Source organism: Canis lupus, chromosome 32 (assembly GCF_003254725.2).
Source record: "Canis lupus dingo isolate Sandy chromosome 32, ASM325472v2, whole genome shotgun sequence".
In the NCBI taxonomy this organism is placed as follows: domain Eukaryota; kingdom Metazoa; phylum Chordata; class Mammalia; order Carnivora; family Canidae; genus Canis; species Canis lupus.
Genome location: NC_064274.1, coordinates 37,558,158 through 37,581,452, shown reverse-complemented (window position 1 = coordinate 37,581,452; position 23,295 = coordinate 37,558,158). Strand labels below are relative to the sequence as shown.

Sequence of the window (23,295 nt, the reverse complement as noted above, 5' to 3'; positions counted from 1 at the left end):
TGGCTCAGTCGGTTAAGTGTCCCACTCTTGATTTTGGCTCGGGTCATGATTTCAGGGTTGTAAGATTGGGACCTCCTTGGGCTCCATGCTCTAGTTTAGTCTGCTCGTCTTTCTCCCTCCCCTTCTGCCCTCCTTCTTGGCTCCCCACGTGCATGCTCTCTCTCTCTCTCTCAAGTAAAATCTTTAAAAAAGTATTTCTAATTTAATAAAAATTCAAATGCTTTTTGTAATTTTTTAATTCAAAGTTTGTTTTGGGTTACGCAGATATTGCTTCAATTTACTGCTCAGTTTTGGACCTAGTTGCACTTCCAATTGTCTTATGGTAAATAGGTCCATTATTGGTGATACAGATATTCAGTATTCAAATTGGTATATGGGGACACCTGGGTGGATCAGCAGTTGAGCATCTGCCTTCGGCTCAGGGCATGATCCTGGAGTCCCAGGATCGAGTCCCACGTCGAGCTCTTTGCATGCAGCCTGCTTCTCTCTCTCTGCATCTCTCATGAATAAATAAATAAAATAAAATAAATTGGTATATGAAATAGATTTCAGCTTTCAAAATATGAGGGAGTAGAAGGAAGATAGGAAGAGTCCACATTAGATGCCTAGGTGAATTTCGTCAATGATTTGCTTCCTTTGTTCACTACATTTTAAACACTCCATTTTTTGAAAAGAAAAAAAACATTATTTTTCTTATATTTCGCTCACAGTGAATTTATCCAAAATCAGCCATTAAAGTATATTGCTGTTTGAGACTGGTTACTTTGCCATACTTTCATATTTTTATTAGAATAACAGGAAATCTAGTATTATCTTTGGAAATATGAAAGGAAGGGTGAAATTTGATTCTCGAATTGTGTGTCTAAGTCAAGTTTATTTTTATTTTTTCAAAGATTTTATTTATTTATTCATGAGAGATGCAGAGAGAGAGAGGCAGAGACATAAGCGGAGGGAGAAGCAGGCTCCATGCAGGGAGCCTAATGTGGGACTCGATCCCAGGACTCCAGGACCATGCCCTGAGCTGAAGGCAGGCACTTAACCGCTGAGCCACCCAGGTGTCCGTAAGACAAGTTTAAAGAGAGAAAAAGTTCATAAGCATATGCATCAATGCATTTTCACTTAGGTTTTTTTCTACACTTTTCATTGCTTTTTACTTATCATTAGCTAGTCCATTTTACACTTAACTGAAATGGAGAATTTAGGTAAGAAAATAATATAGATTAATATAGATTATAGAATTTAGGTAAGAAATAATATAGATTAATACAAACAAAATTTGGAGCAATTTTCAATAATATTTCTGTAAGAATTATCAAGAAAAGCATCAGAAGATCTTACTTTGTACTTGCTTTTTAAAAATAAAGTCTCAAGTCTCTTAATAAGTAAATCAGTAATTTAATGTTTTTTTTTTAATTTAATGTTTTTGTAACAAATTGGAAAATCATCTTCTAGTGAACAATTCACCATCTAATAATATTTACATGAGAATCATTTGGATATTTGATCAATCTAAACATACTTGAATGTTTTTATAATATCCCATTGAGGGGAAATGGATTTATTGTAAGAACACACATATATATATATATGTCATTATATATATATATATATATATATAATTGTAAACAAGTATGTGACTAGGGTAGATTTTTTTCTCCCAGGCCTCTTCTGAATTCTTAAAAATCTTTAATAAGGCATTTGTTTGTTGAAATCAATCCAGCAAACTTTTAAACTGTCAAAAGGCTTGGGTTTTACTAATAGGAGTTACAGAGATCTGTCTCTTAGCCAACTATCATATATGTGAGGCTTCATCTGTGGAAATACTGAGAATCAAAATAGCATTAGAAAGCATTTCCAGAATGGGAGTAACAAAAATGAAGTAATAAAAACCAGGAAACATTAATGGTAACTAATATAGATATGCTTGGAGAGAACAGAAAGTAAAAGACATTATTTAATTATGTGTGACATGTTACATAGTGTCTGACATAGTCTAGCATAGACGCATATTATTTTTAGAGAGTTGAGAGACAATGTGTTGCTATTAGTTATACTCATTAAGATAGACTAAATAACTGTGATGGAGATTCCATTCTGTTGGAACTTTGTGTGAATTCATTAGCATATGTTTTCAAGATGACATTGTTCTTGAACCACATATTTACTGTAGCATCTCTTAAAAGAATTTACAAGAGCGTGTCCCTACTGAGTTAGTAGAGACCTAAAATTAAGTATCTCTACTTTTAATCTAATATTTAAATAGCTGCAAAGGACTTTATTTCTGGCCTATTCGTCTTTTTTTTTTTTTTAAGATTTATTTATTTATTCATGATAGACAGAGAGAGAGACAGAGAGGCAGAGACAAAAGCAGAGGGAGAAGCAGGCTCCATGCTGGGAGCCTGACATGGGACTCGATCCGGGATCGTGCCGTGGGCCAAAGGCAGGCGCTAAACCGCTGAGCCACCCAGGGATCCCCTATGACATTTAAAAATAGAACAGTTAGGGATCCCTGGGTGGCGCAGCAGGTTAGCGCCTGCCTTTGGCCCAGGGTGCGATCCTGGAGACCCGGGATCGAATCCCACATCGGGCTCTCGGTGCATGGAGCCTGCTTCTCCCTCTGCCTGTGTCTCTGCCTCTCTCTCTCTCTCTCTGTGACTATCATAAATAAATAAAAATTAAAAAAAAAATAGAACAGTTATATCACTCTTAATTATAATGCAGTAGAGTATCAGTATCATAGTGACTTGATGCTTTCTGTCATCTATTTAAAAAATACATGAATATGCTCTTCTTTGACCTTCAGAAATTTTACATAGTTCCTTTTTTTTCCTTGAAGTTGTGTTTAAAATTTTCCTTCTTGGGATCCCTGGGTGGCACAGCGGTTTAGCACCTGCCTTTGGCCCAGGGTGTGATCCTGGAGACCCAGGAACGAGTCCCACGTTGGGCTCCCGGTGCATGGAGTCTGCTTCTCCCTCTGCCTATGTCTCTGCCTCTCTCTCTCTCTGTGTGACTATCATAAATAAATAAAAAATAAAAAAAATAAAATATAAAATTTTCCTTCTTCACAGAATCCTAATGTTATTTTGCTTTAAAAATGTGTGCATTTGAGTATATTTGTATATATATACTTATGCAAGTGTGTGTGTGTGTGCGTGTGCATGGAGAGAGTGAAAGAGAAATTAAATCCTTCTGAAAGGTTCCTCTTGGCTTTTATGATTTCTAGTATACAGCTGATTAAAGACAACAAAAACAAAACTGTGATAAATAATTACTAAACATAGTAAGTAAAAGCTGATTAAAGCTCCCGTTTTTAACTTTGATGGATTGATTTATGGTGCTTGTTTAGAAGAGGCTTCACTGCTCTCATGTATTTTGAGTTGTTCTATTGTCCACTTGAGAGGCTTTTAAATCTTGGAGCAATGCATTGTGGTAGGATTTTGGATGAGTGAAAAATATGTCTTTCTTTTGTGTAGTAGAAGGAAAATTTTGAAAGAGAAGTTGATTTTGATTTCAGCAAGACCAGCTTCAGGCGAGAATACACATGTAATTTGAGGATCTGAATATTGATTCCCTTAAACCCCATATATCCCTTGGAAAGTCATCTTCTCCTCCCAGGAGCACTTAACACCCAGTTTAAAGACTAATGTTTTGGAATCTACTATCTCTTTGAATTGCTGTGAATTACTGCATGCCTATGGCTCAGTGGGAAGTCTCTTCCCTTTTTTCTTAAGATGACACCGTCCTTAATTGTTAAAAAAAAATAGTCACAGAAAATTTTTTAGATTCCACTATATTGTTGAGAGTGTCTTTATTTAATCATGTACTTTTATTAGCTATATGTTCTCTATTTGCTGATGTATCAAAAATGGTGCATTCTTTTAGTCCGTAAATTGATAAATTTCTAAGAAATCATCCTTTGTTTTATTTAATGAGCCTAATTTTGCTTTCTATATGTTTACATCTACCTGTCATCTACTTCTATAGTATTTATCATGCTATTTTTTCTGTTCTTTGTTGTAACCTTTTGTTTTTTGATTTGTAAGCAACTGAATTTTCTATTTTCATTCTTTTTCTAGTGGTTGGACATTCAGCATTCTTACTGTTTTACTAGAAGTTGTCTTTAAATTTTTAGCAAACATGCTGGTATATTCTCTTACCAATTTCAAAAATTATTATCTGTAAGTTTTCCTTGCTGAAAAATATCAAGACATTTAGCATAATCTATTACTTACTTTCTACTTCCACTCATCCTCACTTCCCAAACTGATGGGAATCACCTGGGATTTTAACTTCAGAGCACAATATTTTTTTCTTTGAAATATGCCTTTTTGAATTTCAAATTGCTTTACGTTACACACCCACATTATCATCTTAAAAATGATTACTAAAATAAGTGATCTGTGACAATTCTGACTCAGAAAAAGGAGAGAGAATACAAGTAAACATCGGAGGAAAGGAAAGGAATATGAACACAGATACATAATTATAAAAGAGTACTGTGAAGTACTTTTAGCTAATAAATTTGGAAATCTAGATGAAATGGACAATTATGTGGGAAACCACATTTTCAACAAAAAAATAATTATGAAAATTGATAGAAAACCTAAGTAGATAGAAAACCCATTAATGATCACAGAAGAGATGACTGATTTCTTTGTTCAAGAGTTTTGACCAGTCTTTAATTCATGTTACTCCCGAGTTACGTAAGTTGTTGCAGAGCGAGAAAAAAATGAAAATCTTTTCATTCATTTAATGAGGCTAAAATAAATTGATTTCAAGACTAGCCAGTCTAAGTACACACACACACACATGCACACACACACACAGAAAACTATACTCTATCTCATTAATCTATGTACAAAAATTTAAACAAAACATTAGCAAATTTAATCCAGTGGTGTATTTAAACAAATTTAAACAAATGAGAGTCTATAGCAAGAATATAAGAATGGTTCAAAGTGAGGCATTCAATTAATGTATTCCAGTGTGTCATCTATAAATGAAAACAAATAGATCAGTCAGTAATTGTGAAAAGTTATATTTTAAAAATCATCATTCCTTCCTTATATCTACTAGGAATCTTAGAATAAAATAAAGCTACCTTAACTTTATTTTTTAAAAAATATTTTATTTACTTACTTGAGAGAGAAAGATAACATGAACAGTGGGGAAAGGCAGAGGGAGAAGCAGGCTCCCCGGTGAGCAGGGAGCCTGACACAGGATTTGATCCCAGGACCCAGGGACCTGAGCTGAAGGCAGACGCTTAACTGACTGAGCCACCCAGGCACCCCCTACCTTAACTTTATTTCACAGTCATCAATCAGGAACAAAACAAGGGTGCCTGCTTTTACTGCAATGACTCAGTTGTGTCTGAAGTTCTTGCGACCATTAAGCATTGAGGTATCAGTATTGAAAAGGAAGTCAGAATTGTTACAAGAATAATATGATATTTCACCTAAATAACCCAAGAGAACCAAGGGGAAAGACACTAGAACTAGTGTTTATTAATGTGATCATGTGAAATATAAATATTTTAAAAAGGCAATAGCTCCTATAAGCTACGTGGAAAATAAAAAGAAAAAATCTTACTTAGATGGTACAAAAACAAACAAACAAAGAAATGACTAGGAATAATTACAAGAATAGAGACCTATGTGAAAAAGGGCAAATCTTTACCAAAGGTAGAAGAGCTAATAAGTGACAGCAAGGGAAGCTTACAGATAATAATTTTTGAAATTGGTAGGAAAATATGCCAGCATGTTTGCTAAAAATTTAAAGACAAATTATAGTAAAACATTAAGAATGCTGAATGTCCAACCACTAGAAAAAGAATGAAAATAGAAAATTGGGTTGCTTGCAAATCATGAAACAGAAGTTTACACAAAGAACAGAGAAAAAAGCATGATAAATAGACAAAATAGAAATTTATCTATTAAATGATGTCTTCATAAAAATCTTTCATTCTTCTTGGTGTATTTGGGGATGGCGGTGGTGGAGAGTGAGACTTGATTTCGAAGTTCACCTGAAAATCCATATGGTACACAAGAACAGGTGAGCAGTCAATGATACTCACTAGAGAAGTGGTTAGCATCCTTGGTTATACGATTAAAATAACACTGAAAGTTAAAATAATATTACCCATGCCCAGCCCCATTCTTGAGAATTCTACTTTAATTGACATCAAATGGGTTCAGGTTTTGCTATATTTTAAAAGCTTCTAAAGGTAATTTTAATGTGTTGCCAAGGTTGGGGTTACTGAACTATAAAGACCAAGAAATGCCTTATGTACTCGTAATCAGTAGGAAAAGTTATTAGGACAATGACATTAGGGACAGAAATCAAGCTAGATCCCTTATTAACACTAAACAGAAATAAATTCCAGACAGATCAGATGTATGATACAAAAAATAAAACAGAAAAAACTATTTTCGTTAAATAATTGCATTTTAATTACATGTATTTCAAATGAATAACTTGCTTTCCAAAGACTTGCCCTGTATTCAGCAATATATATTCAGAACCTTAAAAAAAATGGTTATACCTGTTGAACAAAAATTCTACTTCTGGGGGCAGCCCCGCGGTATAGTGGTGGTCCAGCGGTATAGTGCTGCCTTCAACCCAAGGTGTGATCCTGGAGACCCAGGATTGAGTCCCATGTCAGGCTCCCTGCATGGAGCCTGCTTCTCCCTCTGCCTGTGTCTCTGCCTCGCTTTTTCCCTCCTCTGTGTCTGTCATGAACAAATAAATAAAATCTTAAAAAAAAATTCTACTTCTGGGAAGAAATCTAAGCTGTCCACAAAGACTTATATTTGGACTCGGAGATCATGACCTGAGCCGAAATCAAGAGTCAGCTGCCCCATGTTAAAGTTTGATGCAGAACTTCTTGAACAGGAATCATGTAGGGCTTATGGAAAATACAGATTGCTAAGTCCCGCTAGTAATACACTCAGAATCAACCCAAGTGGCCTTTTAAGTACTCTGAAGTTTGAGATCTTCTGATGCCTACAATGAATTTTTATAACTAGTAAAAATTATAGTTAGTACTTCCCCCATAAAGATATACAGGAAGGGAAGATGCCCAAATGCTAGCAGTGTGTTGTTGGGATTTTTAAAATACTTTTATTTTGTAAATTTGATACGGTGAGCATTTATTACTTATACAATTAATAAATATTTTTTATATTAAAAAGATTTTACTTTAAGAGTACCGTTAGAGTCATCTGTTCGGGTACAGGGGTCTTTCATGACTGTAAAAATTTATCATGGGTTAAATCTTATTTTTATTTACACTTTATGTCAGAGTAGCAGTTACTAGTTAAGCTGTACCAGTTTTGAGGTAAATGTGCTGCCAACCACAAGCATGTGAGGCTGGGTCTCATCACTGAAGGGAGCCATTCAAATGAATTTCTCAGAGAATCCATATCAAAATGACTTTGCTAGAGTTCCCGCATAACTATACGGAAAGTATAATAGCTTTGTCTTAGTTAAGTAGAATATATTTTGATGTGAGAAATCTGGTCCAAATTGTCATTTTTAATGAGTCAGTTTCTTCTGATTTTTTTTTTTTGTAAAGATTTTATTTATTTATTCATGGAGACACAGATAGAGGCAGAGACACAGGCAGAGGGAGAAGCAGACTCCCTGCAAGGAGCCTGATGGGGAAATCAATCCTAGACCTAGGGATCACCCCCTGAGCCAAAGGCAGATGCTCAACCACTGAACCAGCCAGGCGTCCCAGTTTCTTTTGATTTAAAACTTGTCTTCTACCTGTTTTTCTCTTGGACTGTTAGGATTTTTCTTTTAATTAATAAATTTTGAGAATTCTTTCTATTTTGTATGATAGTTGCCTCTACTGGATGTATTCACCAACAAATATGTATATAAGTATGTATTACAAATATATGCATCAACCTTTTAATTTATCTTTTACCTTTTTCTGGGTGATTTTTAGTAATGTAGCATTCTTAATTTTTATTGAATTGATTAGTCCTTTAATTTAAAGTATACCATCTGTGTCTTGTTGAATAATTCTTTCCCTAACTTGAAGTTGTAAGGATAATTTCCCTATGATTCAGAATTTAAAACTTCACCTTTCATAATTTTGCCATTAATTATCAGGAATTGAATTTTGAATATGGCATTAGTTTGAAATATTTCATTAAAAAAGCTTTTGTTTGGATATTTAAAAAGAAATACTGTGTGATTAAAAACAAACAACAACAGCAACAAAATAACATACCAAAATAAGTCTTCCTTCTATCTGTGATTCCCAGTTTTGTCCTTCTGTCTTAAAAATTAGACTTTTTGATTTCCTTTTTTTAGACTTTTCAATTTCTAAAGTAGGCTTTAAAATTTTTAGCTCCATAGGTTATTATTGAACCTCATAATCTTCTTGACAGTTTTAATCAACTTTGAAAGAATGTTATGCTCCTTAAGAAAATTTTGAGGGATCCCTGGGTGGCGCAGCGGTTTGGCGCCTGCCTTTGGCCCAGGGCGCGATCCTGGAGACCCGGGATCGAGTCCCACATCGGGCTCCCGGTACATGGAGCCTGCTTCTCCCTCTGCCTGTGTCTCTGCCTCTCTCTCTCTCTCTGTAACTATCATAAATAAATAAAAAAATTAAAAAAAAAAAAAGAAAATTTTGAGATTCTTTTTTTGTCCTGCATAAACTAGAATTTAAGACTATCATGAGTTTCTCACGTGCCATTAAATGTGACTTTCTCAGCAAAAGCTAAATAGGAAGCAACGGATGCAATAAGTAAACTCTAGGGTAGGAAAATAGAGAAGGTATAATTTTTAAGCTTTTTTTTGACAGAGTCATGAAATAAGTATTTTTTAGCACACATAGATGCTAATTTTAATATTTAAGAGTTAATTGAATGAGACTCTATCTTGTGATGTATTCAAATGTACGATTGTCTGGTTCTCCATATCCTCAAGAATGCTGTGTTCCCAGGGGCCCTGCCAGAGCAAGAACCATGGCTTATTTTGGGGAAGGAAAAGGACCCATCCATGTGGATAATGTGAAGTGCACAGGAAATGAGAGGTCCCTGGATGACTGTATTAAACAAGATATTGGAAGACATAACTGCCGCCACAGCGAAGATGCAGGAGTCATTTGTGATTATTTTAGCAAGAAGGCAACAGGCAACAGTAATAAAGGTAAGTCATTTTTGGGGGGCCTATACTAGTCAGAGTATTTTTCACATCATTAATATAAGCAGTACTTTGATAACAAAAATCTCCCTTTCTATGACTATATGTAATCTGAGTTTGTATTTAGAGGCAGTGGTTTTTGACAAACTTGACTGGATGAAGTTTACATGGGGAGCAGAATTCAGGGGCAGGAGTGGATTTACAGGATTTGGCATTACGCCCTTTTGACATTCTCAGCAGTTTCTGTACCATTCTTTCTCTGGATGTAATAAACCTGTCAAACTTATTGGTATCCTTGAAGGTTTAGAATTGATATTTACTTCATAATAAGAAGGAAAGAATTTCTTTCTTTCTTTCTTTCTTTCTTTCTTTCTTTCTTTCTTTCTTTCTTTCTTTCTTTTTTTTTTTTTTAGAGAGGGAGAGTGGGAGGAGGGTCGGGAGAGGCAGAGGTAGAGAGAGAGAGAGAATCTCAAGGAGGCTACATGCTCAGTGTGGAGCTCAATGTGAGGCTTGATCCTACCATCCTGAGATTATGACCTGAACAGAAATCAAGAGTAGGATGCTTATCTGAAGGGCCACCCAAACACATCCACCAAGAAATGAAAATTTAAAGATGAATCATAGAAAGGAACTTCTTCCACTCTTACTAATATTTTAAACAACCAGGATGATTTTAAAAGTAATTGCAAAAAGAAAATTATCTTGGGATGCCTGGGTGGCTCAGGAGTTGAGCATCTGCCTTTGGCTCAGGGTGTGATCCCGGAGTCCCTGGATCGAGTCCTGCATCGGGCTCTTTGCATGGAGCCTGCTTCTCTTCCTTCTTCCTATATCTCTGCCTCTCTCTATGTCTCTCATGAATAAATAAATAAAATCTTAAAAAAAAAATTATCTTCTGTAGATTTTATTCCCTGAAATTTAAAGACATTAAGGAAAATGAGAAATAATCTTTCAGGGCAGCCCAGGTGGCTCAGCGGTTTAGTGCCACCTTCAGCCCAGGGCCTGATCCTGGAGACCCGGGATTGAGTCCCACGTTGGGCTCCCTGCATGGAGCCTGCTTCTCCCTCTGCCTGTGTCTCTGACTCTCTCTCTCTCTCGCTCTCTCTGAGCTACCCTCTCATGAATAATTAATTAAAATCTTATAAAAAAAGAGAAATAATCTTTTAGTATAATACAGTAAACATTTTATCCTTAAATAGAAAAATCTTTGAAAGCTGAGTGTAACTTTTATGAAACAAATAATGCTTTAAATAAAAAAGTAGCTATTTTGTAGAAAACTATGGGTACATTTTATGAAAAAATCATCTCTTTATGTGTGTTGAAAGTTCACAGTTTTGAAGCACTGGATTTTCTAAAATTTAGGCATTTCTATATTTGAGCATTCTCATTTTCTGACATCTCTTAATTGCTTAAAGACAATGTTGTTAATATGATTCTTCATTGTCTGAGGACCTTCTGAGTGTGAAGAGTACAACATTTTTTGCTTTGTTTTATATATGTATACACACACATATATAATTGGCTCACCAAATCATATTACATAATTAATATTATTAAATAGCATACTTATATAATATAAAAGTATTGATTACTAACTTAACTTATTAAATTCCCTTCAGTAATTTAAACTATAGTTACAAATTGAATATAACTAATTCTTTGGATTATGTCATTTCTTAAGCAGCAGAAAAACATAAAAATTCAATAATTGTAAAATGTTTTTACTATATTCCTATGTAAACCTACTTTAAATTATGAAATACCATATTTATTTCTTCATTATTTATACATTTGTTTTTATAAATTCCTAGAGTGGTAGCAACACTTATTTTTATACCTTTCAGTGGTTCCAATGCTACCATACCTCAAATAAGATTTCGTCTTAGACCAGCTGGATTACTGAATCTGGCTTATTAAACTATTGATTTTGTGTTGAGGCTCAAGACCTAGTGACTTCTTTTTTTTTTTTTAATTCTTTATTTATTTATTTGAGAGAGAGAGAGAGAGAGAGTGTGCAAGCAGGGGGGTGGAGAGCAGACGTGGTACTGAATGCAGAGCTTGATGCAGGGCTTTATCTCATAACTCTGAGATGATGATCTGAGCCAAGATCAAGAGTTGGCTGCTTAAATAACTGAGCCACCCGGGCATCTCCCTAGTGATTCCTCTAAGGGGACTCAAACTCAAGCCATTGGTTATTGGTCATCTGATGGGATACTTTAGTAAATGAACTTCATTTCACTTTTTTTTTCTTTTTTGGATAACAGTAAAAATTTGTTTACAGCTTTAAATAGATTTTACATTTTTGCAATCTTGTGCTTTGCCCCAGAATGATGTAAACTTTCAGTTTTGCTTGCTCAGTATTAATTACATCATTCTTTATTTTGGTGTTATATACATTGACCTGACTTGGAGCATAATTTGAAACTGATGTTTTTCTAATATCTTATAATTTGCTCTGTCATCTAGAGGACTCATACCTTAAGAGATGAGAATTAAAGTTTGACAGCTTGCCTCTGAAATCATTTGGCAGATTAATGATCTTGGTATACATTGTTGAACTTTTTTTTCTCTGAAGAAATAGCTAGTGCTGATTCCCTATTGAGTTCCGTTTTACCTGATTATTATGGGAGAATATTAGTGCTGACTAGATTTTCATGGTCTTGGCACAATTCCTAGCCTTTTCTTCTTACACACTTAGAAAAACAGTATCTAGGGACTCCTGGGTGGTTCAGTGGTTGAGCATCTGCCTTTGGCTCAGGGCATGATCCTGGAGTCCTGGCATTGAGTCCCACATCAGACTTCCTGCATGGAGCCTGCTTCTCCCTCTGCCTATGTCTCTCTCTCTCTCTCTGTGTCTCTCATGAATAAATAAATAAAATCTTAAAAAAAAAAAAAAGAAAAAGAAAAATAGTAGGGTAGCCTGGGTGGCTCAACAGTTTAGCACTGCCTTCGGCCCAGGGCGTGATCCTGGAGACCTGGGATTGAGTCCCTCGTCAAGCTCCCTGCATGGAGCCTGCTTCTCCCTCTGCCTGTGTCTCTGCCTCTCTCTCTCTCTCTCTGTCTGTCTCTCTCAGGAATAAATAAAAATCTTAAAAAAAGAAAAAAAAACACATCTACTTATACTTTATCCATATGTACCTGACCAAAAATCCAAAATACCCCTATAGAAACTCTCATCTTTTCTAAAATTTTTTAAATAGCCATACTTTATTTACTTTCTTTTGTAACCATCTTTTCATATATTTTGATTCTTAATTATTCTTCTTTTTATGCTCTTGATAGAGTCTGTCATCTTGGGAAGTTTGAATGTATTCCCTTAAATGCTGCTTAGATTGCTTCGTAAACCTTTTCCATATATTAATATGCTATATGATTAAATGTAGATGTGAATTTAGATCAGAATCCCATTCTGGGAATGTGCTTTACTCCTTTAAGGTACATTTTGTATACATGGCTTGGAAGTGTTATATATGTAAAGCAAGTAATTTAGACAAGTATCACTTTTACAGTTCTCTTACTTTAGTGTTCCTGCACTCCAATACGTCTCTGAAATCAGCGGAGGAGGAGATGTGGCACCGATAGGATGATGTACTGGGCAGGGTCACAGCTGAACATGGAAATCTTCATCAAGTTCCTGGTCTACTTGTGAATTCTTGGTTAAATGAAAAGGCTTTTACTTTTTATTATAAGAAAAAGTATCCTATAATTTGAGGAGAAAAGACATTTTAAAATGGAGAAGGAAGCAGCAGGAGAATGTGTCCCTGGTGTCTTTACCCCACTATCAGCAATATGATAGCCTGATTACTAACCTCTGTCTGTTTCAGAATCCCTCTCATCTGTTTGTGGCTTGAGATTACTGCACCGTCGGCAGAAGCGGATCATTGGTGGGAAAAATTCTTTAAGGTAAAAGGTTCTACAGAGGAGATTTTCCATATTCTAGAATTATTTATATACACAGAATTACAAATTGGGGTTTTTCTACTATTAGGTAAGGGATTTATTTTACTTATTTAATTTTCTAAATTAAATACAGATTACACTGGTAATTTCACATTTTTTGGACCTACATTTACTTTATATAGAGCATGTTCTTAGGTAACTACCCTCTGATTTATAAAATAGATATGTTGCTGAAAAGTTATGTGGCAGAAACTAATTTGACAGGAAGTCTGTCAAAAATATATATAACAACAAAATTCATTTAATTTAGAATATATTTGTTTTGGACTTGACTCTTTTTGATATAGTTTTTAAAAATTTTGTTGTATTTACTAACAGAAAGCCAGTACTTTACTTATTAAATACTTCTTTAGGCTGTCTAGGTGAGGTAGTGGGGAAAGTATGCTTCAAAGAAAGAAGTGTGAAGAAGATTCAACTCGATTCCATGAATGTCAGAGATAGGTGGGATGCCTACAGATACCTGTATGCAAATCTTCAGCTTGGCCTGCTCAGAGTTGTAAGGGCACCATTTTCAATGTAGGAAGGGATTTGATATCCTAGGATCCCTTTTATACTGCCTCCTGAGTCATTGTTTTAATGGGTACTTTTCTTTGCTTTTTCTACCTTATATGGACTTAAGTGGCTTACTTTTTTCTTAGGGGTGGTTGGCCTTGGCAAGTGTCCCTCCGGCTTAAGTCCTCCTATGGAGATGGGAGGCTCCTTTGTGGGGCCACGCTCCTGAGTAGCTGCTGGGTCCTTACAGCGGCACACTGCTTCAAGAGGTATGTCCTTTCCAGACAACTCAGCTGTGCTCTTATCGCCAGTTCTTCCAATCCAATTCCTACTCTGTAGCATACTAGAAACTTGAGATGACAGAGCCCGGCTACCAGTCTTCCTAACTGATGCCTACAGCACTGTGGAACTGGGGGCGGTAACAGGAGTGAGGAGAACCCTCAGGAAGCTACTTGCTACTGCAGTGTTAAAGCAAACCCTCTATTTCGGGAGCAGAGACCATAGGTTTTGGGAGGAGAGGCAGGTATGTTAGTGCTTCCTTCAAGAACAAATGTGAAGGTGAAATCATAGCCCAGTAGAGCTAGAAGAGACCTCAGATTATCTAGTTATAAATGCCAAGAATAGAGAGTGCAATTTTTATTGTTCTTGATCCTTTGGGTCTTCATGGTATTATGTGTCTTTGAGATTTCTCTATTTGTACCATCTAGAAAGTCAGGTTGCATCCTGGCTATTTCCTCATGTCCCAAACATTTTATCAATCGAGTCTAAAATCTTCCCAGTTCAGAGGGGAGCCCATGCAGGGAAAATCAGCATGCAGGAGTCACACTGCTCATGGTAGCAGTTCCTGCAGTAGAACCTGACTCTCCTTTTTTGTCCTGTGCTCTTTTGTGGGCCTGGCTCATTGCCATTTCCTCAGCATGAATTTTGGTATTTTAAAATGTATACAATCCTCAGCAAAATATTGATAATTAGTGAAGCAAGGTGATAAGTACAGAAGGCTCACTGTTATAATTTTATGTATTTGAAAATGGTCATAATTAAAAGTCTCATATAAAATGTGTAACATGTCATTGAAAAAGTTGTTTTATATTTTCCCATATGTGATATCATAAGGCTTCACTGTATATTTATAATTTATCCATATAGATTTTGTTCACATTAACCGCCTGTGAATTGTAACTCCTATTAGAAGACCACATCACAGTTTATTTATTCTCCTACTAATGGTTAGGTAGTTTCCATTCTTTCACTATGAGAAAACAGTGCTGAAGTAGATATCCATTCTATGTCTCATTGGGTAGATATATGTGGGAGCATTTTGCTAGAATATGGGTGTAATTCAATTTTGCTTAGCACTATTAATTTACTTTCTAAAGTAATTGTATCTGTATATCTCATGGCAATGTGTAAGCTCCACCTCAACTTGGTATTAACACTTTAAATTTTTGCCAGTCTTAGACTTTTTGGATTTCTTTTTAATTCCATTTCCCTGGTTAGTGTCTATCTCTTTCATGAATTCTTTGTTTATATTCTTTTTTTTTAAAAGATTTTATTTATTTATGCATGAGAGACATAAAGAGAGAGAGAGGCAGAGACACAGGCAGAGGGAGAAGCAGGCTCCATGCAGGGAGCCTGATGTGGGCTCGATCCGGGGTCTCCAGGATCATGCCCTGGGCTGACGGTGGTGCTAAACCACTGAGCCACCTGGGCTGCCCTGTTTATATCCTTTGATTATTTTTCTGTTGGACTGTCATTTGTAATTGATTTAAAAAATTTGTTCTGTGTACATAGTCTTTGTTGTGTGTTACGAATACCTTTTCTCAATCTGGGACATATCCCGTCACTTAAGATCTTTTTCTAACAAAGATATTTTAATTTTAATATAAACACTTATTAAAAGTGTGTTGATTTTTTAAGTTTGATAAAAGTTTTTATATTTTATTTAAAAGAATCCTTTCCTAGCTCCACATGATTAAGATACTAGTTTTTCACTAAGAAAATTTACAATTTTGCTTTTCATGTGTAGGTTTTTTTCTTTTTTAAGATTTTATTTATTTATTCATGAGACATGCAGAGAGAGAGACAGAGACATAGGCAGAGGGAGAAGCAGGCTCCTCTCAGGGACCCTGATGTGGGACTCGATCCCAGGACCTCAAGATCACGACCTGAGCCAAAGGCAGACACGCTAAACCAGTGAGCCACCCAGGTGCCCCTCATGTGTAGGTTTTTAATTTGTTTACAGTTTATTGTTGTATATATGGTATGAGAAAGGAGTCTAACTTAATACTTTCATAGATAGTTTACCAGCACTTTTTATTGAACATTACATTCTTTACCCAATGATTTATCTTAACTAAGTTGTATGCCAAGTTCTCATATGTTTTTTTTTTTTCTCTAGGATCTCTATTCAGTTCCTCTTATCTATTTTGATAAATATTTATGAAATAATTTTCCATTTGTAAAGTGTGCAGGAGACACAGATCTATATTTTGCATAGCCTTTGTCATTTCTGGGATAATAATTGAGTGTGAGTGTTCACCTGTATCCGTGGATTTAATACATTCATGTGTTATGTGAACAGCACAGACAATAAAGATCATATTAATTCATTCATTAGCTTAACAAAAAAATTAATATTCCCAGGAATATGCTATGTACTAGAGATAGAGTGGAGAGTAAGATAGATAAGGATAGTTGCTGTAAGAGTTTTTTTTTTTTTTTAAGATTTTATTTGTTTATTCATGACAGAGAGAGAGAGGAGAGATAAAGGCAGAGGGAGAAGCAGGCTCTCTGTGGTGAGCTGATACGGGACTCAATCCCAGGACCCTGGGGGATCACACCCTGAGCCACCCAGTTGTCTCTATGAGTTTTTAAAGTAGCTGTAGGAACCCAGAGGAGGGAGACATTGATATTGCTGATATGTGAGTATCAAAAAAAAGTTTAGGGCACCATTTTTTTTAAAGATTTTATTTTTTGAGTGAGAACTTAAATTGACACATCTAAACATATTAAAATTAAAATATCTTTATTAGAAAAAGATCTTAAACAAGTGAAAGATTTTATTTATTTATTTAAGTGCATGAGAGGGCTGGGAGGGGGAAAAGGAAGAAAGGGGGACAAGAAGACTCTAAACTGAGTGCAGAGTCTGAGGTGGGGCTTGATCCCATGACATTGAGATCATAACCTGAGCCAAAATCGAGTCAGACGCTTAACCACTTAACTTACTGAGCCACCCAGGCGCCCTAGGGCATCATTTTTTAAGTGTGGTCTTTCTACCACAATATTAGATACATTCAGCTTGTTAAAAATCCAGATTCCTGGGCCTCTACTCCAGATCTACTGAATCTTTGGAGCCGAGCCTCAGGAGTTGGTATTTTTATCAGGCACCTCTGATGATTCTTATGAACCCTAATGGTTAAGACCCACTTGCCTAAGTGAGTGAAATAGAATATGATCTGGGGATGTTCGAAGAATGATGATGAGGAAGACTATATTGGAGTTGACTGGATACTTATCCATGTCCTATTCAATCTATTAATCACTAAACTGAAAAAAGACACTGATGGTAAATTAATTCTATTTTGGGGTGCCAGAAGATTGAGAGGGACACATGTTAGAAGATAGGATCCATGATGGCAAAAAATCTTGATAGACTGATTCTAAGAAGCAATGTGGAATAAGGAGGAAGTAAAATGCTGACTTTAGTTCCAGGAAACTTAGCTTAAGTGTAGCACAAGTGAAAAAGACCTCATGAGTTTTAGAGTCCTGCAGTCTTCATACCAGTCAGTGATGTAATGCAGTTGTCCAAAAGGCCATGAGTCGTGGGCAGCAAGACAGCCGTGATAAGCCTTGCTGTTCTTACTGTCCTCAGAGACAAAGCATTGTTACCATCAGGCAGAGAGAACTGTGCTCAGTTCTGAGTGCCACATCATGAAAAAGTGACATGGGACACCAGGGAAGGCAAACAGACAGAGGAGGTTGTGTAGAATTGGATTAGATTTGTTACCTGTGGCTTCAGACACCATGGATGTTGTTAATGGGAGGAGAGATCATTTTTATTTGAACATAGCAAGTTATTTTTTATTTCTTTAAAATTAGGACAAATCAGAGATGGAATGGGCTGTATGTGGGAGGAAAAGTAAGTTCTGTTACAAAGTGTGTTCAAGCACAGAGGTTGGACTCATGTATTGGTAGAGGCTGAAGGTGGATTAATGTCTATTGTTGAAAGCATCATGTGCAAACACAGGAGATGTATTTGAACGGTGGCAGTTACTAGTTAAGAGAGTGATTTGGAGTTTTGGTAGTGGACTTTCAGTAGAGAATCTGGAAAGGCTTGGAATGTCAGGGTAGTGAATTTCTGTTTCAGTTACTAGGTAGTGTGAAACCACTGAAGATTTCTGAGCCTTGAAATGTGATCGAGGAAGAGTTTTAGGAGATGAGTCATTTGCAGATATAACAGGATAAATCTGAGGAGGTAAAGCCAAGTTATTAATCTAGGGGTCTGTGAATGAGCTTTAAATTACATGAAAAATCTTTGCGTGCATGCTTTGGAGTGACTCAGTTGGTCCGTGTTACCCAGTGATTTAAGACTCACAATGGTAGGAGCTAGGGGGATACTGATTACAAGGCTATTATAATAGAGACAGAAAATGGAAAAGAAAAGGAAGGAGAGAAGGTAGAGCTGCTGTGACAGATATCACTAGAACTTGGTACTGTGTGACAAGAAACTTGGATCTGGCCATTGAGAGCAAGGTCACAGTCTCCTCTGATTTTGACTGTTTAATTTTGTGGAAATTATTTAGCTTGTTGGAGCCTCCATTTTCCGACCCATAAGATGAAGGCAGTAACATTCCACCATGAGGAGCAAATGATCCGCTAAGCATGTGAAAGTATTTTAAAAATTGCAAAATTCAAAACAAATGTTGGCTGCTATTATGTTCAGGTTCAAAAAGGGGAATCAAAGATGATTATTATCAAAAGTAGGAAATTCAGGATGATTCTATTCCACTGATTCTTGGAGAAGAGAAGGTAGGAAATTGCAGAGAACCTGGAAAAACCTGTCTTAGGGTTTAGTGTTTGGGTAAAGTAACTCAGGATGTTCAGTTTAGATTATCCTCCTCTTGATTAAGATACTTTGTCTTTCAAGTCTCTGTTAAAAGTTGTAGACATCAGAGTTCAAGGCTTAAAGTTTTAAAGTAGAAAAATTATTCAAAAATTCTACTTGAGGTTGAAAACTTTGATCTGACTTATGGGTTCCCTGGAAGGTCTTTTTCTTTTCTTTTTGGTACAAGTTTGGGTTTGTTTGTTTACATGTCATTATTCCTCCCCTGTCCTGTCTCCTTCTAGAGTCTTGCTTAAAGTCAGTAATCATCTCACTTCTGTTTATAAACCGAGTGTCTAGTATATTACTTGGCACATAGGAAATATTCCTAAATGGTTGTTGCATGATGAAAGTGGGGGCTCAGTTGCCAGATAGTGGATCTATTTAAGAATGTTGGACTCTTTAGAGGATGGTGATATCTTAAACCTAGATCAACAGATAATTCCTTCCATATGTCATTTCTGAATTTCTTCCCTTTATTTGCTCAGTATAAGATAAAGACAGTCGGTTAAAAAGCAGAGGAGCAGATTATGATATGCAGCATTTTGATGTGCTATAGATATAATGTAAAATTCTTTTAATGTGTGTAGGGAGAGAATTGTTTTGCAAATGTGTTTTATATCCATCTGACTTAGGCTGTAACCTTTACCAGATTTCATAGACTTCCTGTTTTGAAGTGCCTAAGGAGGCTACAGCTCACATTTTTATTGCAGTAAGCTTTAATAAAGTAAGTAAGCTACTTTTAATAAAGGCATAAGGACAGTTACTAGTGATTCAGTGATTCAGAATAAGCTCCAAATTTTGTTTTTTTTTCTAGGTTCAGGGACTGTGGATTAAAACTACCCTCCTTTAATCATCAGAAACACTGAACTTTGCAAAAATCGATTCCCTCTGGAATTCAGAGACTGCCCTATAGAAGCAGGATCCTGCTTCTCCCTCTGCCTATGGCTCTGCCTTTCTCTTTGTGTCTCTCATGAATAAATAAAATCGTTCTTTCTTTCTTTCTTTCTTTCTTTCTTTCTTTCTTTCTTTCTTTCTTTCTCTTTCTTTCTTTTTCTTTCTTTCTTTCTTTCTTTCTTTCTTTCTTTCTTTCTTTCTTTTCTTTCTTTCTTTCTTCTTTCTTTCTTTCTTCTTTCTTTCTTTCTTTCTCTCTTTCTTTCTTTCTTTCTCTTTCTTTCTTTCTTTCTTTCTTTCTTCTTTCTTCCTTCCTTCCTTCCTTCCTTCCTTCCTTCCTTCCTTCCTTCCTTCCTTCTTTTCTTCCTTTCTTCCATCTCATTTATTTATTCATGAGAGACACAGAGTGAGGCAGAGCCATAGGCAGAGGGAAAAACAGGCTCCCAGTGGGGAGCCAATGTGGGACTCCATCCCATGACCCTGGAATCGTGATCTGAGCCAAAGGCAGATGCTCAACCCCTGAGCCACCCAGGTGCGCCTAAATAAAATCTTAAAAAAAAAAAAGAAGAAGAAGAAGTAGGATTGTCAGGTTCTGAGAGGTTACCTTCCTTTTAGATTTCTTGGGATTCCAACTTATTTATTTATTTAAAGATTTTATTTATTTATGAAAGAGATAGAGAGAGGGAATGAAAGAGAGAGCAGGAGGGAGAGAGAGAGAGAATCTGAAGCAGACTCCATTCTGAGTATGGAGCCTGATGCAGGGGCTTGATCCCAGGGCTGCAAGATCGTGACCTGAGCTGAAACCAAGAGTTGGATGCTTAACCAATTGAGCCATCCATGCATCCCTTGGGAATCTCATTTAAGGCCTAGTGGTCAGGGACCTAAATTTCATATTTTGAAATTAGTTCTCATTTCCTTTCTCTACTGCTTTCACTACTGGACTTCTGTATATGCTATAAAATGATTTCTTGTTCTTCAGGCCTTCCTTGGTGCCTAATTCTTGCAGTGATGATATAGGGCGGTGCTCTTGAATAGCTATTTCTTTTTCTTTTTCTTTTTTTTTTTTTTTAAGATTTTAGATATTTGTTTGAGAGAGAGAGAGAGAGCGTGCACACATGAACAGGGGGAGAGACATAGGGAGAAGGAGATTCCCCACTGAGTGGGAAGCCCAATGTGGGGCTCAGATCCCAGGAGTCCAGGATCACGACCTGAGCTGAAGGAAGACGCTTAACTGAGTGAACCATCCAGGCATCTCTTGAACAGCTATTTCTGAATAAGGCATAGATTGCTATTGCCATCTGTGCTACTTTATACTGTGGGACGACAACTTTTTATGTTTGTTTTGCCATTAGAGTCATTCTTTTATATAATCCTCATGTCAGACTAATCTAAGAATGATGGCTGAGAGGTTGAGATTAGAATGTAGTTACTTCAGATCCACTATCCTGTCATATTCATTTTATGTGCAGTAGTCTCTTTACATGATAAGGTTGCTTTATTATAAGGCTGACAGAGTCCCACTAATCAACTTCTAATTTGTTTGCAACTTTCACATGTTGTGCTATGTCTCACTTTGTTATGCCAACATAATTAGAGTAACTGAAGTAATTGGTGAATCACTGTTTATAGGCCTTCTATCTCATTTTCCACATTTTTCCTAGTGTTAATGCAAGGCAGACTTTGGAATGCAATATCTTGTTGGCATTTTGAAGTGGAAACTTGGGATAAATTCAAGTTTTTTTTTTTTTTTTTTTTTTTTGTAGTCCCTATGAATCTTCTGTAATATAAATTACTTGCTTTTGGTATTTCTACTCTAAATTTTGAGTATCATGAAATGACCTTTCTCTATGGTGGTACAGCAATATAATTGAGAGAAAAATTCCTGAATATCATACTAATTCCTTTTAGTTGCTTATTCTGGTAACAAGCATCATTTTGGAGGAAAGAATGTATCCAAAACAAGGATGCTCTTCTCTCTGTAATTCTACTGCAAATTTGATTTGATCAAGAATATAGCTTTACCTGATTTATCTTTTTTTTATTTTTTGCTTAGAAACACTATAGCAGTTGGAAATTGCTAGAGATTGTTGTTCTGAAAATCAGAAATGTCTAAATCTTTGTAATTACAAGGTAATGGGGTCACTTTTTAAAAACATAACTGTCAGGTATTTAGCATATGCTTCATCATAACCTGGTATCTGAGTTCATTAGGAACATGGTCTTAGTGATATTATGCCATCAATCATGCTAAAACCATTTTCTGAACACATATACATGAGCATGCAAGGTTCTACAGAGAAGGTCACTTCTGTCTAAGCAATTGTAACCATTTACAGAAGAAACTTCAATCCCTTTTTGAATTTCATCCAGAGAACACAAAAAAGACTCTAGTAGTAGTAGATGTGTACAGGTTAATGTAAAATAGTTTTTGAGGAGATGAATCTATATAGAAAACACCCATAAAGAATATGACCCTGCAACGCGAATTAACTCTTCTATTTTTAATCCCAATGATTTTTTGTTCTTTAACTCTAGAATCTCAGAAAAATGGGGACATTGGATTTTACTTTCAGATACTTTCTTGCTCAAGCTTGCCTGGCAATTTCATCCAGTTTTTATTTGAGGAGGAGTTGAAGGCATTTCAGCAAAACAAACAACTGGATGATGGTGTGTCAGCCAAAACCTAAAATGTTTGTTTTAGAAGCATTTTTGGATATAATAAAGCCTGTCAAAAGAACAGAAGCTCAACTAGAGTTTTTATGTTGAAAAAAAAAAAGCGTTCCTTGATATGTTTTCTTGAGAAGTCTAGAACTGTATTAAATATTTTCAAGGTCCATAATTACATTGGGAACCTCAGCCAAAGTGTTATCTTTGAAGTATATAATCACACCCACTATGAGAGGTGACAGAAGACAAATATTTGGTTAACAAACTAATCTGGTCTTGTGTTGGATGCTTTTCAAATTCCGAGCGTGTGATTATTTCTAAGAATAATTGAAGTGAAAGGAGTGTGGGAATCACACTTAGGTTTAGCTGATCCATTTCTTTAAAAAGGGACAACTTTAAAGGTATAGATACTGATAGATTCATTTTGACAAGAATGATGCTTTTTCTCTTCTTCTCAGGTAAATATTTTATTTTTGTTTTCAGTTTAATATCAACTCCTGACTGGTGAGCATACTACTTTTGCAGTATATTCAAAACTGTTGGCTGAAATCTACTTGATTTGAGAACACAGTATATGTATTAAATGTGTATGGGTTTTGCGTTCTGATACCTTTATGTTATCTCTTATGATGCTCACTTCACCTGGTGAGATTCCAGGCATGCAGGGGCAGGTGTTAATCACTGTGCCTTTCAGTCTTTGGTGTAGTGGTTCTCAAGCTTGACTGTGAATTTTAATCACCTACTGCTGTCCTACATCATCAGCCCTATTAATTTAATACTCTTAGAGATTGTGTGACCTGGACATTTATATTTTTAAAAGTGGTATAAGTGACTCTGGTAAGTAGCCAGCATTAACAAGAACACTAGATATTTGGGTAATTTAAAATGTAATAGAGGGGTGCCTAGGTGGCTCTGTTTGTTGAGTGTCCTACTCTTGATTTCAGCTTAGGTCATGAACTCGGAGTCGTGATATTGAGCCCTGCGATGGGCTCTGCTTTCAGCACATCATCTGCTTAAGATTCTCTTTC

General features: G+C 36.0%; 1 protein-coding gene across 1 annotated transcript in view; it reads left to right on the top strand.

Annotated features, from left to right (window-relative positions):
* Nucleotides 1-23,295, top strand: part of PRSS12 (serine protease 12) — a 78,094-nt gene that overhangs the window by 46,674 nt on the left and 8,125 nt on the right. The window contains exons 9-11 of the mRNA XM_025465998.3: nt 8,957-9,162; nt 12,978-13,056; nt 13,752-13,874. Of these exons, the coding sequence (XP_025321783.1) occupies nt 8,957-9,162; nt 12,978-13,056; nt 13,752-13,874 (408 nt within the window). The remainder of the gene's footprint in view (nt 1-8,956; nt 9,163-12,977; nt 13,057-13,751; nt 13,875-23,295) is intronic.